At 47.3% G+C, this 19,058-nt stretch overlaps 10 protein-coding genes across 10 annotated transcripts; 7 read left to right on the top strand and 3 right to left on the bottom strand.

Annotated features, from left to right (window-relative positions):
- Positions 1–647: 647 nt before the first annotated feature.
- FSUBG_7085 (major facilitator superfamily transporter) lies at positions 648–1,121 on the top strand (the record flags this gene model as incomplete). The annotated part of the gene is made up of 3 exons (XM_036685352.1): positions 648–887; positions 939–990; positions 1,045–1,121. 3 exons carry the CDS (start codon positions 648–650, stop codon positions 1,119–1,121), a joined length of 369 nt encoding a protein of 122 aa, XP_036537437.1.
- Positions 1,122–2,336: 1,215 nt separating this feature from the next.
- On the top strand, positions 2,337–3,412 carry FSUBG_7084 (allantoate permease; the record flags this gene model as incomplete). The annotated part of the gene is made up of 3 exons (XM_036685351.1): positions 2,337–2,553; positions 2,611–2,627; positions 2,981–3,412. The coding sequence occupies 3 exons, from the start codon at positions 2,337–2,339 to the stop codon at positions 3,410–3,412; spliced, it is 666 nt and encodes a 221-aa protein (XP_036537436.1).
- Positions 3,413–3,786: 374 nt separating this feature from the next.
- Positions 3,787–4,935, top strand: FSUBG_7083 (dual specificity catalytic domain protein; the record flags this gene model as incomplete). Its single annotated transcript, XM_036685350.1, has 1 exon — positions 3,787–4,935. The coding sequence occupies one exon, from the start codon at positions 3,787–3,789 to the stop codon at positions 4,933–4,935; it is 1,149 nt and encodes a 382-aa protein (XP_036537435.1).
- A 234-nt stretch (positions 4,936–5,169) lies between these two features.
- Positions 5,170–6,098, top strand: FSUBG_7082 (LRR receptor-like serine threonine kinase; the record flags this gene model as incomplete). The annotated part of the gene is made up of 4 exons (XM_036685349.1): positions 5,170–5,293; positions 5,362–5,536; positions 5,597–5,999; positions 6,048–6,098. 4 exons carry the CDS (start codon positions 5,170–5,172, stop codon positions 6,096–6,098), a joined length of 753 nt encoding a protein of 250 aa, XP_036537434.1.
- A 269-nt stretch (positions 6,099–6,367) lies between these two features.
- FSUBG_7081 (gamma-glutamylputrescine oxidoreductase) lies at positions 6,368–7,901 on the bottom strand (the record flags this gene model as incomplete). Its single annotated transcript, XM_036685348.1, has 4 exons — positions 6,368–6,633; positions 6,695–7,265; positions 7,318–7,607; positions 7,658–7,901. 4 exons carry the CDS (start codon positions 7,899–7,901, stop codon positions 6,368–6,370), a joined length of 1,371 nt encoding a protein of 456 aa, XP_036537433.1.
- A 544-nt stretch (positions 7,902–8,445) lies between these two features.
- Positions 8,446–9,165, bottom strand: FSUBG_7080 (monocarboxylate transporter; the record flags this gene model as incomplete). The annotated part of the gene is made up of 1 exon (XM_036685347.1): positions 8,446–9,165. One exon carries the CDS (start codon positions 9,163–9,165, stop codon positions 8,446–8,448), a length of 720 nt encoding a protein of 239 aa, XP_036537432.1.
- Positions 9,166–11,197: 2,032 nt separating this feature from the next.
- Positions 11,198–12,466, top strand: FSUBG_7079 (C6 finger domain protein; the record flags this gene model as incomplete). The annotated part of the gene is made up of 4 exons (XM_036685345.1): positions 11,198–11,461; positions 11,523–11,750; positions 11,803–12,330; positions 12,458–12,466. The coding sequence occupies 4 exons, from the start codon at positions 11,198–11,200 to the stop codon at positions 12,464–12,466; spliced, it is 1,029 nt and encodes a 342-aa protein (XP_036537431.1).
- Positions 12,467–12,568: 102 nt separating this feature from the next.
- FSUBG_7078 (cysteine synthase) lies at positions 12,569–13,510 on the bottom strand (the record flags this gene model as incomplete). The annotated part of the gene is made up of 1 exon (XM_036685344.1): positions 12,569–13,510. The coding sequence occupies one exon, from the start codon at positions 13,508–13,510 to the stop codon at positions 12,569–12,571; it is 942 nt and encodes a 313-aa protein (XP_036537430.1).
- A 1,011-nt stretch (positions 13,511–14,521) lies between these two features.
- FSUBG_7077 (LDB19) lies at positions 14,522–15,676 on the top strand (the record flags this gene model as incomplete). Its single annotated transcript, XM_036685343.1, has 1 exon — positions 14,522–15,676. The coding sequence occupies one exon, from the start codon at positions 14,522–14,524 to the stop codon at positions 15,674–15,676; it is 1,155 nt and encodes a 384-aa protein (XP_036537429.1).
- Positions 15,677–16,415: 739 nt separating this feature from the next.
- FSUBG_7076 (monocarboxylate transporter) lies at positions 16,416–18,667 on the top strand (the record flags this gene model as incomplete). Its single annotated transcript, XM_036685342.1, has 4 exons — positions 16,416–16,474; positions 16,522–17,094; positions 17,194–17,823; positions 18,094–18,667. 4 exons carry the CDS (start codon positions 16,416–16,418, stop codon positions 18,665–18,667), a joined length of 1,836 nt encoding a protein of 611 aa, XP_036537428.1.
- Between the last annotated feature and the right edge of the window lie 391 nt (positions 18,668–19,058).

Here is a 19,058-nt window from a genome sequence, read left to right as displayed (position 1 = left end):
TATATAGTTCTTAATATTATTATATAATAATTTAACTATTTAAGTATTAAGTAAATTATTTTTTATTTTTTAATCTATTTTATATAGCTAATTTTATAAGGAATAAAATTAAGAAGCCTTTTTAGCCATGTGTCGGGACTTTTGCCAACCCACTGTACCCTTCAGCCAATAAGCCAATCACAGTCGGTACCACGACCAGGCTCCACTAACTTTTCAGTACCTATACGACAAATCCCTCTTGGTCCCTCATCCAACGATCATTGGCCTTTCGGCATACATCTTGGCAGTAAGATAGCCGGGTCGTATATCTGCACTCCGATGCATTTTATGCTTATCTCTTAGGTGTTAGTCTCCCTCCCTCAACAAGCTTGATGGCAGATACCCCGCAACATAGAACTACATGTTCATTTCGCTCACGAGTCATCCTTCTGTCTTGGCATGTATGGATTAGAGGTAACTCACGCTTATCATCCAATGAGACATACTAAATGATAGGCAAGTCTTGTACTGGGAAAGATGCTCGGTGATCGGAGAACCACGCCGACTGCCGATCCTGGAGATATAATGCTCCATGTTCCCTGAAAGCCCATTCTGCCTCGTCTCCTACATTTGATCTTATCATTCTGTAGATCTATATCACAATCACAATGGAGCCTAAAAATGGAGACAAGCCATTCCCTCAGCAACGCGTCTCTCAAGACCTTGCAGATAGCGAGATCGCCAAGCCGGGAGAGGCACTGTCTTACGATGAGGAGCCCACCATCGCTCCGGCAAACCATGTCCCTAACACAGCCGAAGAAAGAGACCTTGTTCGCAAGATCGACTTTACACTCCTGCCTTATTTGTGGTGGATGTATATCCTTGCATACTTGGATCGTGGCGATATTGTAGGTCCACTGACCCTATCGCGGGGTACAGGCAGCGATTGACTGTTATAGGCGAATGCAACTGCCGCTGGTATAAGTAAAAGTCTTAACATGAAGGATAACGGTATGCTTCTATCTCAACATCCAATTATTATACTTTCTGATATGAAGGTGCTAGACTGCTCGCTTCTTGTGTACCTCTTTTTCGTCGGCTACTTCCTCTGTGAAGTCCCCTCTAACATGATTATGAACTAATGCCGCTCTTCATCTACCTCCTAACCATCATCTGGGTCTGTGTTTGCATTGTCATTGCCCTAGCACAAGCCGCTAAATACAAAGGCTTCCTCACTGGACGGCGGTTCCTCGGCTGTATCGAGGGTGAGGTTCTTGATGGCGGCGCTGTGTGATTTAGTTTTGTATTGAGAGGGGCCAGCACACATCATATCAGGCCCGGACGCAGCATTTGAGGGCCAAGCCAGCAATTTACCTAAACAAGAAAAAGAAGGTAAATTCAGCGCAAATGTTCAAGCTTTGGGAACCAGTAAGGTTAAACCTTTAAACAGGCTAGCGCTGCGTGGTCTATTGATTTATGTATTTCTTTCAGCTGCAGGGGGGAGAGTCCACTGTTTGCAGCTGGGGTACCCTGGCTTCTTGGAAAATATTGACTGACTGGACAGGCTAGGTATAGTATATCCCAGGGATTGTATACGATGAAGAGCCAGCTATTGGCTGTTGTCTATGATGGAGTTGCCTAAAGGCCTCTCGATAGGCGCCCAGTACTGCCTGTTTCCCGTGGTCTACGATAAGTTTATTGGAAGGGCATCTCAAAAGCATCCCGATTTCGACACACAGTATAGTAGCATATCTACTCAGCAGCCCGGTGGCAGATCTCACAAAAACAGACACAAACATTGTATTTACAGCTTGCATTTTAATTTCGAGGTAGGAGAGACATTTAGCCATTAAGAGCAACAACACCAAGCCCGCCACCATGTAGTTAAGGCTCGTGGCTGGGAGCTTGAATCAGCAGTCAGAACTTAGCAACTCTCGCCAGACAGCGGGCGTTATCGACTCATGTTTAAGCCCTTTTCTAGGGCCATAGCTCAGGCTAACCAAAGACAGGCGCATTCTTCACTCATCGGGCCAAAAGTCCACAGCGACCTAAATTCTAGAACAGTCTTAAAATTTAGCCTCTCGAAATTGAGCGGTAGGTGCGTAGTAAGCGGGAGCTTGTAAGCACTGACGTTACAGCTGAAGGCCAGCTCATGATCGTATTGTAGCTTCTAGCCTGAATACTATTGGTCAATGCATCGTTAAGTGATGCGATTAGCTTGGGGACTTTGGTGCACATATGACTGCAAAGAGAATACGTATCATTGATTGCACATCTCTCAAGTATATAATGTTGCCGTACCTTGCCAAGGCTTGCTCAGTATCGCTTACCATCAAACACAGTACCTCCTAGCTATCATGAAGGTCACTTTTTTCCTCACCGGCCTAGCCGGGGCCCAGGCAGTCGCCGCCTATGAGTACGTCTATCTTGTAAACTCCGTCAAAGGCAACGAAGTCTCTAGCGGAATGGCATACTACGGCGACAAGAATCCTCCAGGCAATATGGTTCGTCCTAGCGATTACACCGATGTCACCCATGGAACTTTCACATACTGGGAAGGGAAGGCTGTTAAAGGTAAGCTGAAATATTCTAGATATCCACCTGCTATATATGGTAACTGACAGACTCAAGGCAAATTTCGCAGTGGGGTAACCTTTACGTCTCAAATCGCGGCTGGTGCGGTTAAGATGGATTTGAATGATTGGGCAGGGACAGGAAGCAATGGGTATAAGAAGTTCAATTGCTATAAAAGCATTGCCAGAAATAAAGGAGCTAAAGTTCTCTATGAAGTTGATGGATGGAAGGTGTACAATGTTTACAACTGCATTAATCAAAAGTAGAAGCTACAGTATTTAGTCTGTATATTAGAGTTACAAACACGATACTCTATATAGCTGTATTTTTAAAACTACTACTGGACTACCTCGTTATAAGAACCCCATATTCTATCTCTCCAATGCAGTGATCCTATAATGTCTTGGTCCTATTGGTCATTGCACAGGATGTACCGACTTCGGACCTTGCTCCATACTTCTTCTGGGTCAGTAAGCTGCAATATGTACTCCTCCTCCACCGATCTATGGGCTATACCAAGGTCACTGCGCAGTGGATGATTGTCCCTGTCTGGATCACCGGCGCCGTGTGCCAGCTAGCTCGATCTTGGAAGCGCTCCATTGCTATTTCTATTGTGAACTCATTTGGCCATCTGGCCATTATCTTTGGAAGCTATCTGTGGCCCAGCACCAATGATCCTCAGCACTTGGTCGGTTTTGCTACTCTGACGGCTACCTGCGGCCTCGGATGTGTTATCGCAATTGCTGCGCCAGGGTACCTGAATCTTCAACCCCAAGAGCCTATCACCGAGGCCAAGCAAGAGCGAGAAGCTCTTCAGCAGCAGGACCAGCAACGACAGGAGTCATGGGGACCGCAATGATGATCTTATGGGGGAGAATGCTAGAATCTAGTTACAGGGACCTATCTCATGAAGAAATGAATTCAGATATGGGCGCGAACCGAGCATATGTAATTGGAAACCGTGATATTTAAATCTATCGACTCGCTATAACATGAGCAAAAAAGAAATGAGGTAAGTGGAAAAACTCCGCCTGGTAACAAAGGATTTGAACCAATCAGCGTGCAACACGTCCAGCTGCGAATTTAGTGATTACATTTCTTCAGCCATACGATTGAGGCTTAGATTCGCCAAGATTGTAACCCTCGTACATAAACTTCTTAACTGGAGATCCGAATCTCTACTCTCAGATCGCTTGAATCCTTTCTCCTTGTTGATATTCTATCGCTGCCACGATGGACAAAATCACCAAGCAGTCCCCGTCAATAGAGTGGAGCGAGCTATTTGCGCGAAACCCCTCCTACGAGCCGACCACGTACAAGGCACTTGACAACCTTGCGTCGCATCCTGACCTCGCTTTTCTGCATGCCAAGTTCTGGAACGAGATCCGAGAATGGACCCGGAATGACATCACGGATATGTCCCGAATTGTCCACCCAGATTTGAGCGGACCCGGAAGCATTTTTATCGGGGGCATGAACCATGCCCTCAACGAAGATGTCCTTGCAAAAAATGATATTCAGGCGGTTATTGCTATTCATCCCAAGGATTCACTAGCATGGGACGAGAACGTCACCTCCTACGGACTGCAAAGGTTCTACCCTGACAAGAACGGCGTGGCAAACAGCGTTGTGAAATATCCACTCATCATTCCTCTCGAGGACAATGCCAACTCCAATCTGATCGACCACTTCGATGAGACCAACGCTTTTATCAAGCACCATAGTGGCGAGGGAAGGAATATCTTGATCCACTGTAAATCCGGGCGGTCACGCTCCGTGGCAGTGCTGATCGCGTATCTTCAACAAAAGTTCTGTTCCGAGAAAGGACTTGCGTCTCTAAAGGATACAACTGTGGCGAAAGAACAGATGCGGATGCACCGCGAGGAGATCACAGAGTCAATACGTACGCAACGTCTCCCTGTCATCGTTATAATGGAACGGTTTGATGAGCTGTTGGCGCGGTACGACCTCAAGCTCATCGACGATGCAGAGTATAGGAGCGAGAGGACTAATGGTCTCTTTGCTTCTAAGGCCATGGAATCTGTGACTCCTAAGCTAGCCAAACAGCCAGAGCTTGTAGCAAAGAAGGACAGTAAGCTCGTGCAAACAAAGGGCGGCGCGGCAGTGCTCAAGCTATGCGTTGCTGCAGCATTCTTTAAGAACGGTCAGAAGCCTACGGAAGCTGTGGTGCATCAGTTCTTTGAAGTTAATGAGGCTTACTTCTATGAGCTGGAAGCATTAGAGTACAAGGGGCGGTCCTATATGGGCTCTCAACATGCATGTATTGGCCTTGTGGAGTTCTGCTTTGGGTACGCTAAGGACGAGTATGGTCTCACAGTGCCAAAGAATATAGAGGAGCACGTTAGAAACGTTATTGCATAATGAAATAAACAAAGACAATTTATAGTTTAAATCTGAACTATCCTCTAGCGGCTAGTCTAGGTGATCTTAAGCTTTTATCGTTGACATATGAGTATACGTCCAAAGCGACCGCCGTCAAATATCGGAGGCTGATGTCATTCCGTCTTCACCATCTACACTGAGGACAAAAAGTTGGAAATAGCACCATAAAGCGCAATTCATAAAGATCAACTTCACATCTTGATATCTGTCAGGATGGACGACGTCCGATCGCGGGGAATTAGCCCGACTCACATACGAGAACCTGACACTGTCCAAGTGGAGGCGGTTGAGGCAACTACAAATGCGCAGATCTGCGGCTACTTTTCTCATAATACGGGTAAGCGTGCGAGTATGGCTACGACACCGAGTCAGACCTGCTAACTGCTGCTATTCACGACTGGAAAGACTACAAGGCAGGCTGCGCGTCACCGTCCACCTGCAGCACTCCCACCGGCGGCAAATCATGGGGCTGTTGCGACGAGACAAGCTGCTACATCCCCGCTACATGCGAGGATGCTTCGGTTCCAGATTGTGGAGGCACTGCTGCGTCACTCTGCCCTTACTCTCCGATAATGAAATGGTAGGACTTGCTGTTGAGTGTTGATAATGAAGATTGACACGCTACTCTTAGCACCTACAGGGCCTCTTCGCGGTGTCTCTACTTCATTTACCAAACCGCTTCTGACGACAACGCTAAACTTACGTCTTGGGGCTGCGGGGAGACGCCGACGACATACATCATCGGACCGCTGCAAGTCGAGCAAACAGCAGCAGCAACGGCCTCGACCAAGGACGAGAGCGACTCAAGCTCTGGCCCTTCAAAAGAGGCTACGATTATTCTCGCGGTGATTCTCCCAGTTGTAGGGTTGGCGATTCTTGTAGCTACAACTATATTGTTACTCCGGCGACGGAAGAAGAGAGCGAGCAACGTGATCACTGCGCCCAGTCAAGGTACAAGATCTGAGATGGGGCAGACTACAGATTGTGCGCCTGCCCCTGCACCATCTGAAGATGCCTTACGGCCTGAACTAGATAGCCGTGAAGTTCGTTGTGGGGCTAATTGATGAGCAACATTGTATTCCATGGTGCAGAGGAAAACCACAAGCACTGGTGCGGCTAAGCCCAAATGGGTAGGCGAATAGAAACAACAGATACGAAATTGAGACGGCCTATCTTGGTGTCTGCACTTATTCTGTAGATAACAAAGTTGCAGTAGTCGAAAAGACTCTGGTTATTACCTTACTGTCAGTACGTATACACTCAAAGGGATGTAGTAAAACATGGAACCTCGACCTAGGTGACAAAAGTTTGGTTTAATTTAGTATAGATTTAGAGGATCTTACACTCAGTATTTTTAGTACTTGATATAGCGTCAGAAGACTTTTTGCACTCGAGGGCAGGCTTCCATCAACTACATCTTAGCCAAGCTTGGCTGTGCATCAATCATGTCCTTCAAGAAGTTCTCATCACTCTTTAGCCTCGCTTCCGTCTCTTCAAAGAGCTTCGGGATTCCGGCCTCGGAGAACGACATATTCTCCAAGACCATGCGGCTAATTCCTTTGGCAGCTAGAAAGACCTGCGGCATTCCGTGACCAGTAAAACCGCCCATTATAAACATGTTTTTCCGTCCTGGTACATGGCCGATGCGGGGAACTTCGTCTGCCGAGTAGCCCATGACTGCACATAGAATATGGTTAGCATGCGATAAAAAGCCAGTAAGATGAACAATGACACTAACTTCCAGTCCAGATTTGATCTGTATGTGCACCGCTGTTTTCCCAGCCACGAAAGTGTCGCTGCATGTACCCTTCGAAGTAATCTTTCGCTCTTTCAATGACCTTTGAGTCGTCGACACTACCGTACCAATCCTCAGTATGTCGAAAATAAGCCGATCTGGCGCCCCCAACAATGATGCTGCCGTCCGGTCGGGGGATAAGATAGTCAAAGTCCGCAGGACTAAATCGAATGACATAAGAGTCTGCCAAAAGCGGCGGGTTGGGAGCAACGATGCGGCTGCAGATGGCGCGGTAGGGGATGATCCTTTCGTGATACTCTGGAAGAAGCGCTGCGGTATAGGCATTCGTCGCCACAATGACCTTTCGAGCCTTGATGACACCCCGACTAGTAGTGACGCTCCAGCTCCCGTCCGCGTCTGGAGAAGCAGGAATAGCTGTCACGGGAGTGTTGGTTTGCAGGTTCAGGTTCTGGTGCTTCAGAGCTTCGGCGAACATATAATGGACCAGCTTGGAGGGCCAGAGATGCCCGGTGGTGTACTTGAAGGCTCCCTTTGCGCCCTTCAAACCCGAGACCTGGCTCTCATGTTAGATTTGATATGTGAAGCAGGGAAGAAAGGATGCTCACTGTTTCAGCATACTTGTCATCGACATAAAATGCTTGCTTTGTGGCGCTTACGCCGGCGTTGACGAGCTTACCATATCCACCTTTGAGCAAGGCGTTGTGCTCTTCTGATAGCTGTACATCGACAGCCTGAGTGATCATAAAATCGCAGTCTACATTGTTGTCAAGGACATAACTTTTAACCGCTTCGAAGTTGGCGAGCTCGAACTCGGCAATCTCTGCTCCAGCGTCTATACCGTGCTTTAAAGCCATGTGTGAGCACAAGTTGTAGACATCAGGCTTAATATGCCCTCCTGGATAGAATTAGCACTGGGAATTGGTGTCAGAAAGGACCGAAACGAACCGTTTCGCCCTGTCGCGCCAGAGCATAGTTGCCGGGCTTCCAAGACAACGATTGACTTGTCCTTTGACTCAGGCTGCGATAGCATATGTGTCACGAGCGAAGCGCCAGAAAACCCGGCTCCGATGATAAGGATGTCGCATTTTGAGGGTAATCCTGCCGTTGATCGGTGATTGTCAAGGGATCCAGGAGAAGAGCGCCAGAAGGAGGTCATCCCGTTAGGAGGGGGGAATGGTTTCGACGACATGTTTGGATTTGTTCAAGTCTTATAGAGAGATCTTTAAATTCAACTCAACAGTCTTTTTGAAGCATGAGGATGCAAACAGTTCAATGCGAGATCGGGATTTCAGGCAAAGCGTTGGACCGGCTTCCCTTGTCTACACTACACGCTACGGGATGGAGAGCCGATGTGGAGCTTATCTTCGCGTATCGGCGGTTCTACTTCTGAAGCCCGCTTATTTGCTCTATCTATCTCCTACAGAGCAGTTACTACTGTGCTGCTCCGAAGCTTATCCTGCATCATGCCCAAGTCAAGATTCTCTGCCCGCGCATGACGCGGTACGGTGCAACAATTCGAAGAACTTGAGTAGACTAAAGGCTTTTGAGAAACTTGAGTTTAGGAGCTTTCGGATCGCTGAACTCGCAAATATTATAAGATAGCCTCACTCGGGTACCGGCATCTTGTCAACATATCAATGAATTTTCAGACGACTCGGAACGACTATGCGATGCGCATGGGGGGTCCGCCTAAATTATCATCATCTTGCACACGCCCAGCACATTAAAATGTCTCATAGACCCCATGTCCATTGCCATTTTCCACCTGCGCGCTCAACCATCAATTCTATCCTTGCCCATTGCACAGCTATTGTCGAGATGAACATGAACGATCCCACAAGAACGGCCATGTATAAATAGGAACCTGGGTCCGTGTCTTCCGTCACCAGGAGACCCGCCAGTGGCGTTCCCATCAGCCCAGCTGCGCCCTGGAACATGTACATAATGCCAGTGATATGAGGCATTTTGGAGATACCAAACAGCTCTACTAACGCGGGCGAGAAAAGCCCAATGTGCGCACTGGCGAATAAACTATACATGACAGTAAAGGCGATGAAGAGTGCCCTGCCGGCCTCTACATCTGACGGCCCCAGAACAGTACTAGAAACCCAGAGGCCAGCGGTAGACGTACAACTAAGAAGCGTCGTCAGAAAGAATTTGTCTAGACGCCCGATTCTGTCGGCAATGAATCCGACCCCGACCTTTCCAATAGCATTACACGCATTGCTAAGAGCTGTAAAGTTGGCTCCGTCTGTCTCGTTGTAGCCAAGCGTTTTGGAGAAGGCTGCGATGTAAAATATCGGAGTATAGTACGCCGCACTTTGGAAGAAGGCGTTGATACTCTGGGCGAGGAATTTGCGGGTCGATATAAGATGTCGTAGGGGCAGGGGAACTTTGAAAAGTCCAGAAGCCCAACCAGGCCGTGTATCGACAGCCTGTAATGAAGCAGCCATCTGTGGCTCCCAGGATAAAAGGCAGCCTGATATACAAATGAGAACTGTACATATACAGCCTGTAAGCCGTAGAGTATTTTGATAGCCCAACTCGCCAATGCAAGCTGTCAGGACTGGAGACCATACAAGGCCTCCAACGCCGGTCCCAGAGGAGATTATTCCCATGCACAATGCTCTGTGACGACCAAACCAGCTCGGTGGAACAACCATGGATGGCATAAAGGACAGACATGTTGCAATCCCGATCAAAAGCCCCTGGGTCAATTGCATATGCCACAAGCTAGTTCCCAAACTTGCAAGTACGCTGGCTATACCGTACAGTAGGCCCCCGCTGCAAACAACGACCGACGGTCGAAAATACTTGGTCCACGAAACAACGTACGGCGCCCCAAGTTTCATAAGAGATGCGGCAATACTCCCTATCAGTGCGATCTCAGCAGATGAGGCCCCACTGAAAGGGTTTCCGGGTCGTCGCGACATGTCTTGGTATAGAGATTGAAAAATACCGAAGCAAAACAGAAGACCGCATCCTGAAAAGTTCAACATGAACGCGGCTATAACTATCGAGCATTGGCGCCTGCGAATGGTAAGTGCTCTACTACACGAGTTGATGTCACAATAAAGTACCTACCATTTTGATGGCTTGTGATGTCTTTGGCTAGTACCTTGTCCCTCTTCTTCGCCAGACATAGCTCCTAGTATATTGGGAAAGGGCAGTTGGTTTTCGTATTAGATGTGACACGGCTAAGCAGAACGGGAAAATAGTGAATAAAGAGTCTCAATTTTGTAGAAAGACCAGATTAACCGGGTAAAAGCTGCGGAAAAAAAGCCCTGATGCATTTTAAAGTGCAAATTTATCTGCAGACAGGCTCCTGTGCTTTTATTTATATTTATTTTCACTGGCAAAGTAGGTATCCAGACTATGGCAGCTCGCGCTAGAAGAGGCTTTGGAAATTAAATGCGATCTTATCGCTTTTGTAAAGTGGGCAGAAATACCAGAAGTGGGTCAAAAGCATGCTGGCGACCCAAGTATTAAGAATAGACCTTTATGGATACAGTCTTCAATATTCAAGGTCAAGTGAACATCTTGATGCATATTTGATATGCACTGGCCTTGTTATATGCTAGTTCTTCTATGTTACTTTTTCGAATGTGAAAACAGAAGGCGTTAAACTTGATGGCTGGTAGGCTAGAGTATACGGAAGTGCTGGATGAATATGCCTCATGTGCCTCGGAGTAGCTTACTCTGAAGACTCGGAGTTCCCCGTAGCTCTTTGCCTAGATTTATGCTTATAACCATAGAGTAACCTACCTGCTTACCATACCTACTTCCTATGTGCATAACCTTATTAACGCGTCTCGGTATCTTCAACCGGTAATTTCCTTCAAGCCTAACTTTCGTCCAACATTACAAATTGCATGTCTTTATACATTATTGAATAAATCGCTTGGATGGACAAAAAAACGAGAGATGATGGATGACTGCCGACCGAACTCCATCGTGCTACACAAAGATGATGATGCAACAGCCCAAAGCGCAGAGAGGCTGCTGGACGTGTAAAAGTGGGCGAAACAACTCAGGCGTGTATACAACCAGACTAATATAAGTGCCAGGTCGCAAGATTGGTTGCGATAGAAGTCTCCCTTGCTGCAAAAATTGTCTTCGAACTGGCCGAGCCTGCCAGGGCTACGGGCCTCGCCTGGTATGGCGGCCTGAGTCTACCGTGGAGCCTCGGCATATTCGCTCTCAAATGCTGCCCTTCTCTGCGAGCTCGTCTCAGGGGCGACAGGGACACGAAATGAGATTTTTGAAATACGACTCGAGAGACATGGATCTCGCAGCAGGTCGCCTCAATTGGCATGAGGCACTGATGGGAGCCCTAGCGGCGCCAAGGTGCACCCCCATCTCACACCGGCGTTCTACTGACCAGGAGAGCGCTGTCTTTAGTTACTGTCTGTACTAGACTTCTCGGTAACCCACTTCAAGTATATTGAGCTGACGGAGGCTTTAGACATTCGCGTCATAGCCCCAATGTGCTCGACTACTCAATCCGACAATGGGCTATGGCAGGGACTACCAGCGGTCGCCCTCTCCATGAACGATGCTTCTACCGACGCACTTTTCTACTCCATGCTTGCAATTTCAGGGCATCATCGCTGGGGCCCCGGCGCCGCGGATCCCTTCAAGGCAAAAGCAGTACAAGCACTCACCCGCTCACTCATCCACACAAATAGCCATTCTCAAGAAAGTACGCCATCGCAATTAGCCGCAGTCATGATGCTGTGCATGCATAGTGTATGTACCTTAATCTTAACTATATGAGGTGCCTTGGACGCAGCTTACAAAACATCATCAGGTTTTTGACGCTGACGAGGGCAACTTTTATATTCACTTGGAAGGAGCCAGACGTGTCTTCAAGAATCTAAGACTAGACTACAGGCAAGACAAGATTACAGATTTTCTCACTGTATGGCTCATGTACTATGACGTACTCAGCGGTTTTGTCCGCCCGCTACGACAGGCCCAGGATGTATATGATGATATCTCATTTGATCGAATCATTTCGCGGAATGACTCATCAATTGTTTGTAGCATTACTTCGCTCAGGTGTTGTCTCTTGCTAAGTCTTGAAACAGATTCTAGGGCTTCTGGGCTGCTCGCCTGACGTCTTCAATGCTATCCGCCATATTGATATCCTTCGCCCGAATATCTTGCCACAAACCGACGTACCAGTACCTACTGATACGATTGAACATCGGTCTTCATTAGAAGCACAACTTCTATCTGCTGAGCAGCACCTCAGTCGCGATGAATCGACTTGCTTAGTTCACCAAAACAGTACGGAAGCTCTGGCCAAGGCGGAACTGTATCGGTTGGCCGCTCTACTTTACTTGCAACGTGTAGTGCCGACAGATGGAGATGAAGATCGTAGAGAAGCATACGTGCAGCAGGCACTTTCAATCATGTCAGGACTCACGGTGGCATCGAGCCCCTGGCCCTGTTTTATTGTAGCTTGCGAAGTGACTTTGGAAGAGCAGCGGTTACAAATCCTTGAGGTTCTTTATAAGATGGATGCGGTACGAAAGATTGGAAATATGCATGTGACACGTACCATCGTTGAGACTATTTGGAAGCAACAGGACCTTCGAGCTGGGGATGAACAGGTTGGTTGGTGGTCTTGTCCGAACTTAGATCTGTCAGTTCCTTGGTTTGCATGATATTTCTAAGAGAGCAAGATAGTTTTTGACAGTCTATCGGCTTTTCAATCTGAGTACTACTTAAATACTTTAGAATGTGTAGGAAGCTTTCATGTTAAAGGTGTCCATCAGACTACTAAATCTGCATTTCTTTGCTTTGATCTTTAGATAGGTCTAGAACTGCTTATAGACCTATATACATCTATCATTCTGAGAATAGTGATCCAGTGAGATATTTCAGCCCTGTGTCGCAAGCAACTGTAACAACCTTTTTTCCAGTGCCAAGTTGCTTAGCGAGGTGAACCGCAGCCGCAATATTTAAGCCAGATGACGTCCCAACGAAACGTCCTTCGCATTTCGCAAGTCTTCTGCACATATCTCGCCCTTCTTCTTCATTTATGGTTTGCGTACCATCGTATAATGCTTTATCAACGTGTTGAGAGATGAAGCCTGGTGAGATACCATCTACGCCGTGGGCGCCTTTCTGTCCTTTTGCCAGCAGGGCCGAGCCCTCAGGCTCCACGAGAACGACTCGAATATCCGGCATGACCGGTTTAAGGACACTGGAAACGCCCATAACCATACCACCTGTGCCAAATGATCCGCAGAATCCATCAAATCCATCCGGAAATTGTGCGATCAGCTCATGGCCAATCTCTCTATAACCGACAAGTGCGTCACCATTGCTGAACTGGTCCGTGTAGAAACAGTCATCTCCTTTCCTGAGATTCGCAGCTTTGCTTTTCATAGCCATCATCAGATCCGCAGTGGCTTTGCCGGTTGGGCTGTGAGTTATATCAACCTTGGCTCCAAACGCCGCCATGGTAAGCAACTTCTCGTTGGCATAGGCATTAGAAGAGAGTGCCACAAACGGATAGCCTTTCACGGCACAAAGAAATGCCAACGATGAGCCTGTACTGCCGCCTGTAGCCTCAACAACCGTCATGTGAGGCGCCAATCGTCCAGAGCGTTCAGCTTCCTCGATCATCGATTTCGCCATACGATCTTTGTAAGAGCCTGTGGCACTGAAATACTCAAGCTTCACATACACATCTGCGCAATCCTCCGGGACGACATGCTGAAGTTTTACCACGGGTGTATTCCCCAATACGTCGAGTATCGAGGCGGCAGGAGGTAGGGGAGGCATGAGTACAGGTCGGGCGCAGTCGAGTTGACCGAGAGTTTCGCAGTGATATACAATAATATTGATGAAAAAAAAACCAGTTTTTGGCAGGCGACAGAGATTAGACAGAGCCCTGCACGTTGTGATATGATCTATTATAACGCAGGGGCTAAAGGCTTTAAATAAGTCAATTCTTTACAGTAAACAAACATTCCAGGCCTTTGAGGTATTTTATTTCGTCTTAGTCCCGATGAAAACAACAGAGTATAAGTAATCTGTTATAACAATGGATTGATAAAACGTAAGAAAACGAATGATCCAATTTGCTGATGATAGTTTATACGAATCATTCTCAAGTTTATGGGGAAGCAACTCAAAATGTTGGCAATTTCTTGCGAGACTTGTTCTGGTCTGACCCACTATAACCGCTAGCTCTGAGGCTAGACTGGAATTCACTTACCTGTCTAGGCTAGAATGGCTAGAGTGGGCACTGATTGACAATCACGGGGGAGATGGCGCTAGGTAGCTCGCTGCTTACGACCGTTCAGCCCCTCAGCATGATCTCCAACTACCAAGGAACTCGTTTTCAAGTCCGCGGGCCGCGCGTTCTTTTCACGATCTCTTCGGAAATCGTCTCGCATCGCAAGAGGCGACTGTGTTGCTGTTATCGATCGCAGAATGTTACCTACAGAAAGCGGAGTGCGGTCAAAGATAGCAGGGGCTTTCAAAAATAACCAAAGACTACCTACGTCATAGGTCTTCTGGCCAACACCACTTGCAGGTTGAATGGTGACTCTTGCATTCTGACTTTGCTCCTACGAAGCCGAACTGCCAGAAATCAGAGATCTGGGACCAGAACTGTCATCTTCTGTGCAGGGTAGGTCGATCCAAAGCTTAATATACATGCTGCGCTCGATACTTACTATATAATTCCATCAGGCCCCAAAAGTTACAGTCGCTTATTCAAATACCTATTTCGCAAGACCTGCCGTTCATCGGTTGCACAGAGCCCAACTACAGAAAGTGGACTTCAGAATGGTCTCACTCGAGTATGTCTCAAAGCTGCTGCCGTCGAAAGGCCTACGCAAGCTGGGCCCCAACCGAACAAATGTTAGCGTACAATGGAAGCTCCAGACGCCGATGCCCTTGATTCTCGAAAGCAGCGCGCTTTCCACCGGTACAGCACTTATAGGGGAGGCCATACTCGACACGACAAAGGATTTAGACGTCAAGAGCTTCTCCGTGACGTTACGGCTCCATCACCACTACAAGAAACCTCTTCGTCCCAACTGCCCTGACTGTGCTCACCATTATGTTCAGCTCCAAAGGTGGACTCTCATTGATAGAAGAATTATGCCTGCCAACGGAAGGTACCCCTTCATGTTCACCACGCGGCTTGACAACGACACGCCTCCCTCGGTTACGACACCTCTTTTAGACCTCACGTACGAATTATCCGCAGAACTCATTCTCGCCACGGGAGAGCCAATTATTTGGAACCAGAATATCGAAGTGAAGCGTTCACTGTACAGACCTCAAATTCTTCGTGAGAGTTCTATGAGAATCTCGGAAACCCCATTGAACGCGCGCTTGTCGTCAGAGCAAATTATCAGGCTGGATAAGAAAGTCAATGTAGATTTCTCTCTCTCTAAACCTAGGCATGGGCAAGGTGAGATCTACGCATGGGAAGCCATCGGAGTAGAGTGGAGGGTTGAAGAGCACGTCGATGCCCCACTGGGTATTTGTGCCCGACACACGGAGCAAGACAGCGAGCCCACCATTCGTAGGCAGAGCGTCTCTCATATTATAGCAAAGGGACGACCTCGTAACGAATGGAGGCCGTCTTGGAGTGATCAAGAGACGACTTCGACACTAAGTTTCGAGTATGGCCCAATTGCAACGATGATTGCAAAGCGCAACAAGTCTTGCGTGTGCGAAGAGGCATCGAACAGCGTCCTGAAGATTTCTCACGACTTTGTCCTGGAGGTTCCGCTGTCCGCAGTAACGATGCCATCTGATAAGGCTGATAATACTGCAGCATCCAACAGTTCTCGGAAGATAAGAATTCGGCGACCAGTCATCCTCACAGAGCGTCAGGATGATACATTGGATAATACTTTCGAGAACCTGGGCGAAACGTTGCCGGTATATACGAGGACAGAATCTGATTTACCTGCCTACGTCTTGTGAAAGAATACAACAAAGATCAGCTTTATTATAACTGTGATTTGGAGTTTATGCGTATATTTTTGGAAGGGAAAGTGGATCTTGAACCCTTCATTGCAATCTAATTGTCCATCGATGTATATGCTTAGAAATATATACCATTGAGTTGGGCACTCCCTTTATTATAGTATTTACCACTGTAACAATCGGTCCCGTATGAGTCATTGTTTCAGCTGAATATTAAATTGGTGAACGCCATAGGTTGGTTTACCCGCTGTTGTCAGTAAGCGAGTCTTCTGTATGTATCTGCGGAAGTTTAAAGAATTACAGCCCGCCGATCATCAGCACATCCCAGAAAGCTCCCGTAACATCGCCATGGACTCGACTATTGATCCATTCATACGCCCTCTATTATACATACCGAAAACATGCGCCTTCTCGGACCGGGAACCGTGCCAAGCATTTCTTGTCCTCGTGGCTCCTTTGGCTTGTTACCTGAGTTACACCAGCCGGACCCGACTAATTCGGCTAGATCAAAGTCTGGACTGGCTAAAGCCTAACAGAAAAGCAGGCCATGATCGCAAAAAATTGCCATCGTCCTGGTGTTATCTAATTGCTTTCATACTGAAGGGCTTGCTCGTGCCGTAGGTTGAGCTGCTGCAGCTAGGCTATCTACTCAGTATAAGTACCACTCCCCCCAATTTTCAAAATAAAATAACTATCGTAAATATTTACCTTATTTGATGCGGATAACGTTTTCAAAATGGTTACTACGAATTCAGCAGCGGAACGTCCAAGTAATCAACTGCAATACTCGAAATGGTAAGCTACTTATTTCCGCAGCCACTCTTATTGCTGATGAATAGCAGGAGATATGCATCAATTGTCTTTGCCTCGTTCATAATCAGCTTCACCGCAAGCGGCCTCCTTTTCAGTTTCGCCGTGTATCAAGAACATTACAAGGCCATAATTCCTACGGCAGGAACTCCCTTTACTGGCGCCTCAGCTGCTACCATTGACCTCATCGGAACCCTATTAGCCGCACTGATGACCATCGTAGCTCCATTTGTCATGACATGGACAAAGTACTATGGTCCTCGACCTGTAGTATGCCTCGGTGGAATACTATTCAGCGTAGCCTCAGTTCTCGCAAGCTTCGGTAGAGCTCTCTGGCACTTCCAGCTTGCGCAGGGACTATTGCTAGGGTTCGCCACCGGATTTTCCTTTGTACCTTCCATGACAGTTGCCCCTACTTGGTTCGGCAAACAGAGAGGCCTCGCCATGGGCATTGTATCTGCTGGCACAGGCATAGGCGGTTTAGTGTGGACGCCTGCAATTTTGGCCTGCATTGGTAGCTTGGGTTTCCGAAACACGTTACGGTTGACCGGATGTTTGGCTACAGTGCTCATCTGCATCTCGGGATTTATTCTCGACTGGGAAACGTCAATGGCGAAACATCTCTCAGCACAAAACTCGGCTCTTTCTCCCTTCACTGCCCTATTCAAAATTCCCGTTCCTAGCTAGCAGACGATCCGACAAAGGGTGTTTTTCGCCCAGGCTGCCAGCACGCTATTTCAGAGTGCTGCTTATTACATCCCGGTATTCTTTACTGTCACCTATGCCAAGACACTGGGATATACTGAAGAAGAAGGCGCAAATCTAACTGCGGCCAGCAACGCTTGCAACGCCATTGGCAAGATTGCTGTTGGTTTCATCGCAGATAAGTTGGGCAGGCTCAATTCGTTCTTTTTGACCACATTACTCACAGCCTTTGTTTGCGTGGGACTCTGGATTCCAAGCACACTAATCGGTGACAGCAACGAAACAGCCTCCCGTGGTCTTTTTGTCAGTTTCACTGTCTTATACGGACTCCTAGCCAGCGCCTTTATCAGTTTATTTCCGGCAGCACTTATCGAGTTATTTGGTGTTCAAGAGCTGCCACGAATTGCAGGTGTCATGTATATGTTGCAAGGATTGGCCACTCTTGTAGGTACACCTGTTGCGGGTGCACTCGTCCGACGTGAAGGATTGTCTAGAAGCTCTAGGGACTACACCGCCATGTCAGCGTGGGCTGCAGCACTGATGACTTCGGCTGCGATCGCAGTCGCTGGAGTGAGGCTCGAAGCAATGAAACGATCAGGCAACGGAACATCGAAGCGAAAGTGGAACATGTGAATATTTTATTACTGAAGAGCTCTTTGGATAAGGTGTTTAGACATTTTGGCAGTTCTCAAATTGTTTTAATGGTCATTCTTGTGAGATGTGCGGCGTCGGATATCGGCATCTTATCATACACACCAGTGGGATCAGTGTGAGTCATTTGCTATAGCCGTCTCACCCGTGATCCTTGACGATGGACGCTAGGTTTTTCTCTATAAAAGCAAAAAGGCGGTTATTGATTATTAATTCTCCAGATTATTACATTACTTATCCTTCGACAGCGAATTGAAAAGAAGCCATGACGGACGAACCTTGCCCAACAATTATTCTGATGGCCCTGAAGGCGCTGGAAAAACAACCATTGGAAAAGTCCTTTCACAGTACCTCAACAAAGAACTATTCAGCCTCGATCGACATCGCAAAGAGCTCTATGCACCCTTTGATTACGATGATGCACGTGCAAACAAACTATACGAACAAGAGGGCGTGGAGGGTTTGTTGAAGTACTGGAAGTACTTTGAATACAGAGCTGTCGTGGACATCTTGCAAAATGCTCTGAAGCCCGGGGATAGGTTTTACGGCAAGATACTCGACTTTGGGGCGGGCCATTCCATCTTTGAGGACAAGGAGGAACTCGATCGTGTCCAGGAGCTTATGTCCCCTTATAGAGGGGTCTTCCTTATTCTTCCGTGTGAGGACGTGGAGGAGGCGCTGAGGATCATGGAGGAACGGAGAGGCCATGAGTTGAGCTACAACCGACACTTCCTGGATCATCCAAGCAACAAGAAACTGGCAAAGCACATTATCTACACGAAGGATATCAGTCCGGAGCGGAGTGCTGTGATGAGGTTTTAGAGTTCTTGGACATTTGACCATATCAATAGGGCTTAAAGAAATGCATATTAGGATTGCCTAAACGCCAGGAATCAGGAGATTATAGTGCAGCCAGCTACTTAGTTGAATATAGTGATTATATAGGGTTCAAATGATACAATAAGTTTTATAAATATTCACATGCAAATAATCTCTCTGCTGAGCTTCTGCCTGGTGAGATGGTCCGACCACTGTAGTCGGATTGGCCATAACCCAATTTGGTAGGTGCAAATAGGACTAGCCCAAGCGTAGCAAGCTTAAAATACACCGCGGTTCCTCAACTGACTTTCCAATAATTTATATACTATCAATAAACGCCGAATAATGTTCTTGGCCGGGTTAGACAACCTGATAGACGACGTTGTTGTTGTTC

The sequence above is a fragment of the Fusarium subglutinans genome (genome assembly GCF_013396075.1).
Source record: "Fusarium subglutinans strain NRRL 66333 chromosome Unknown NRRL66333_c0000086, whole genome shotgun sequence".
NCBI classification, from domain to species: Eukaryota; Fungi; Ascomycota; class Sordariomycetes; order Hypocreales; family Nectriaceae; genus Fusarium; species Fusarium subglutinans.
This window is presented reverse-complemented; position numbering and strand designations above follow the sequence as displayed.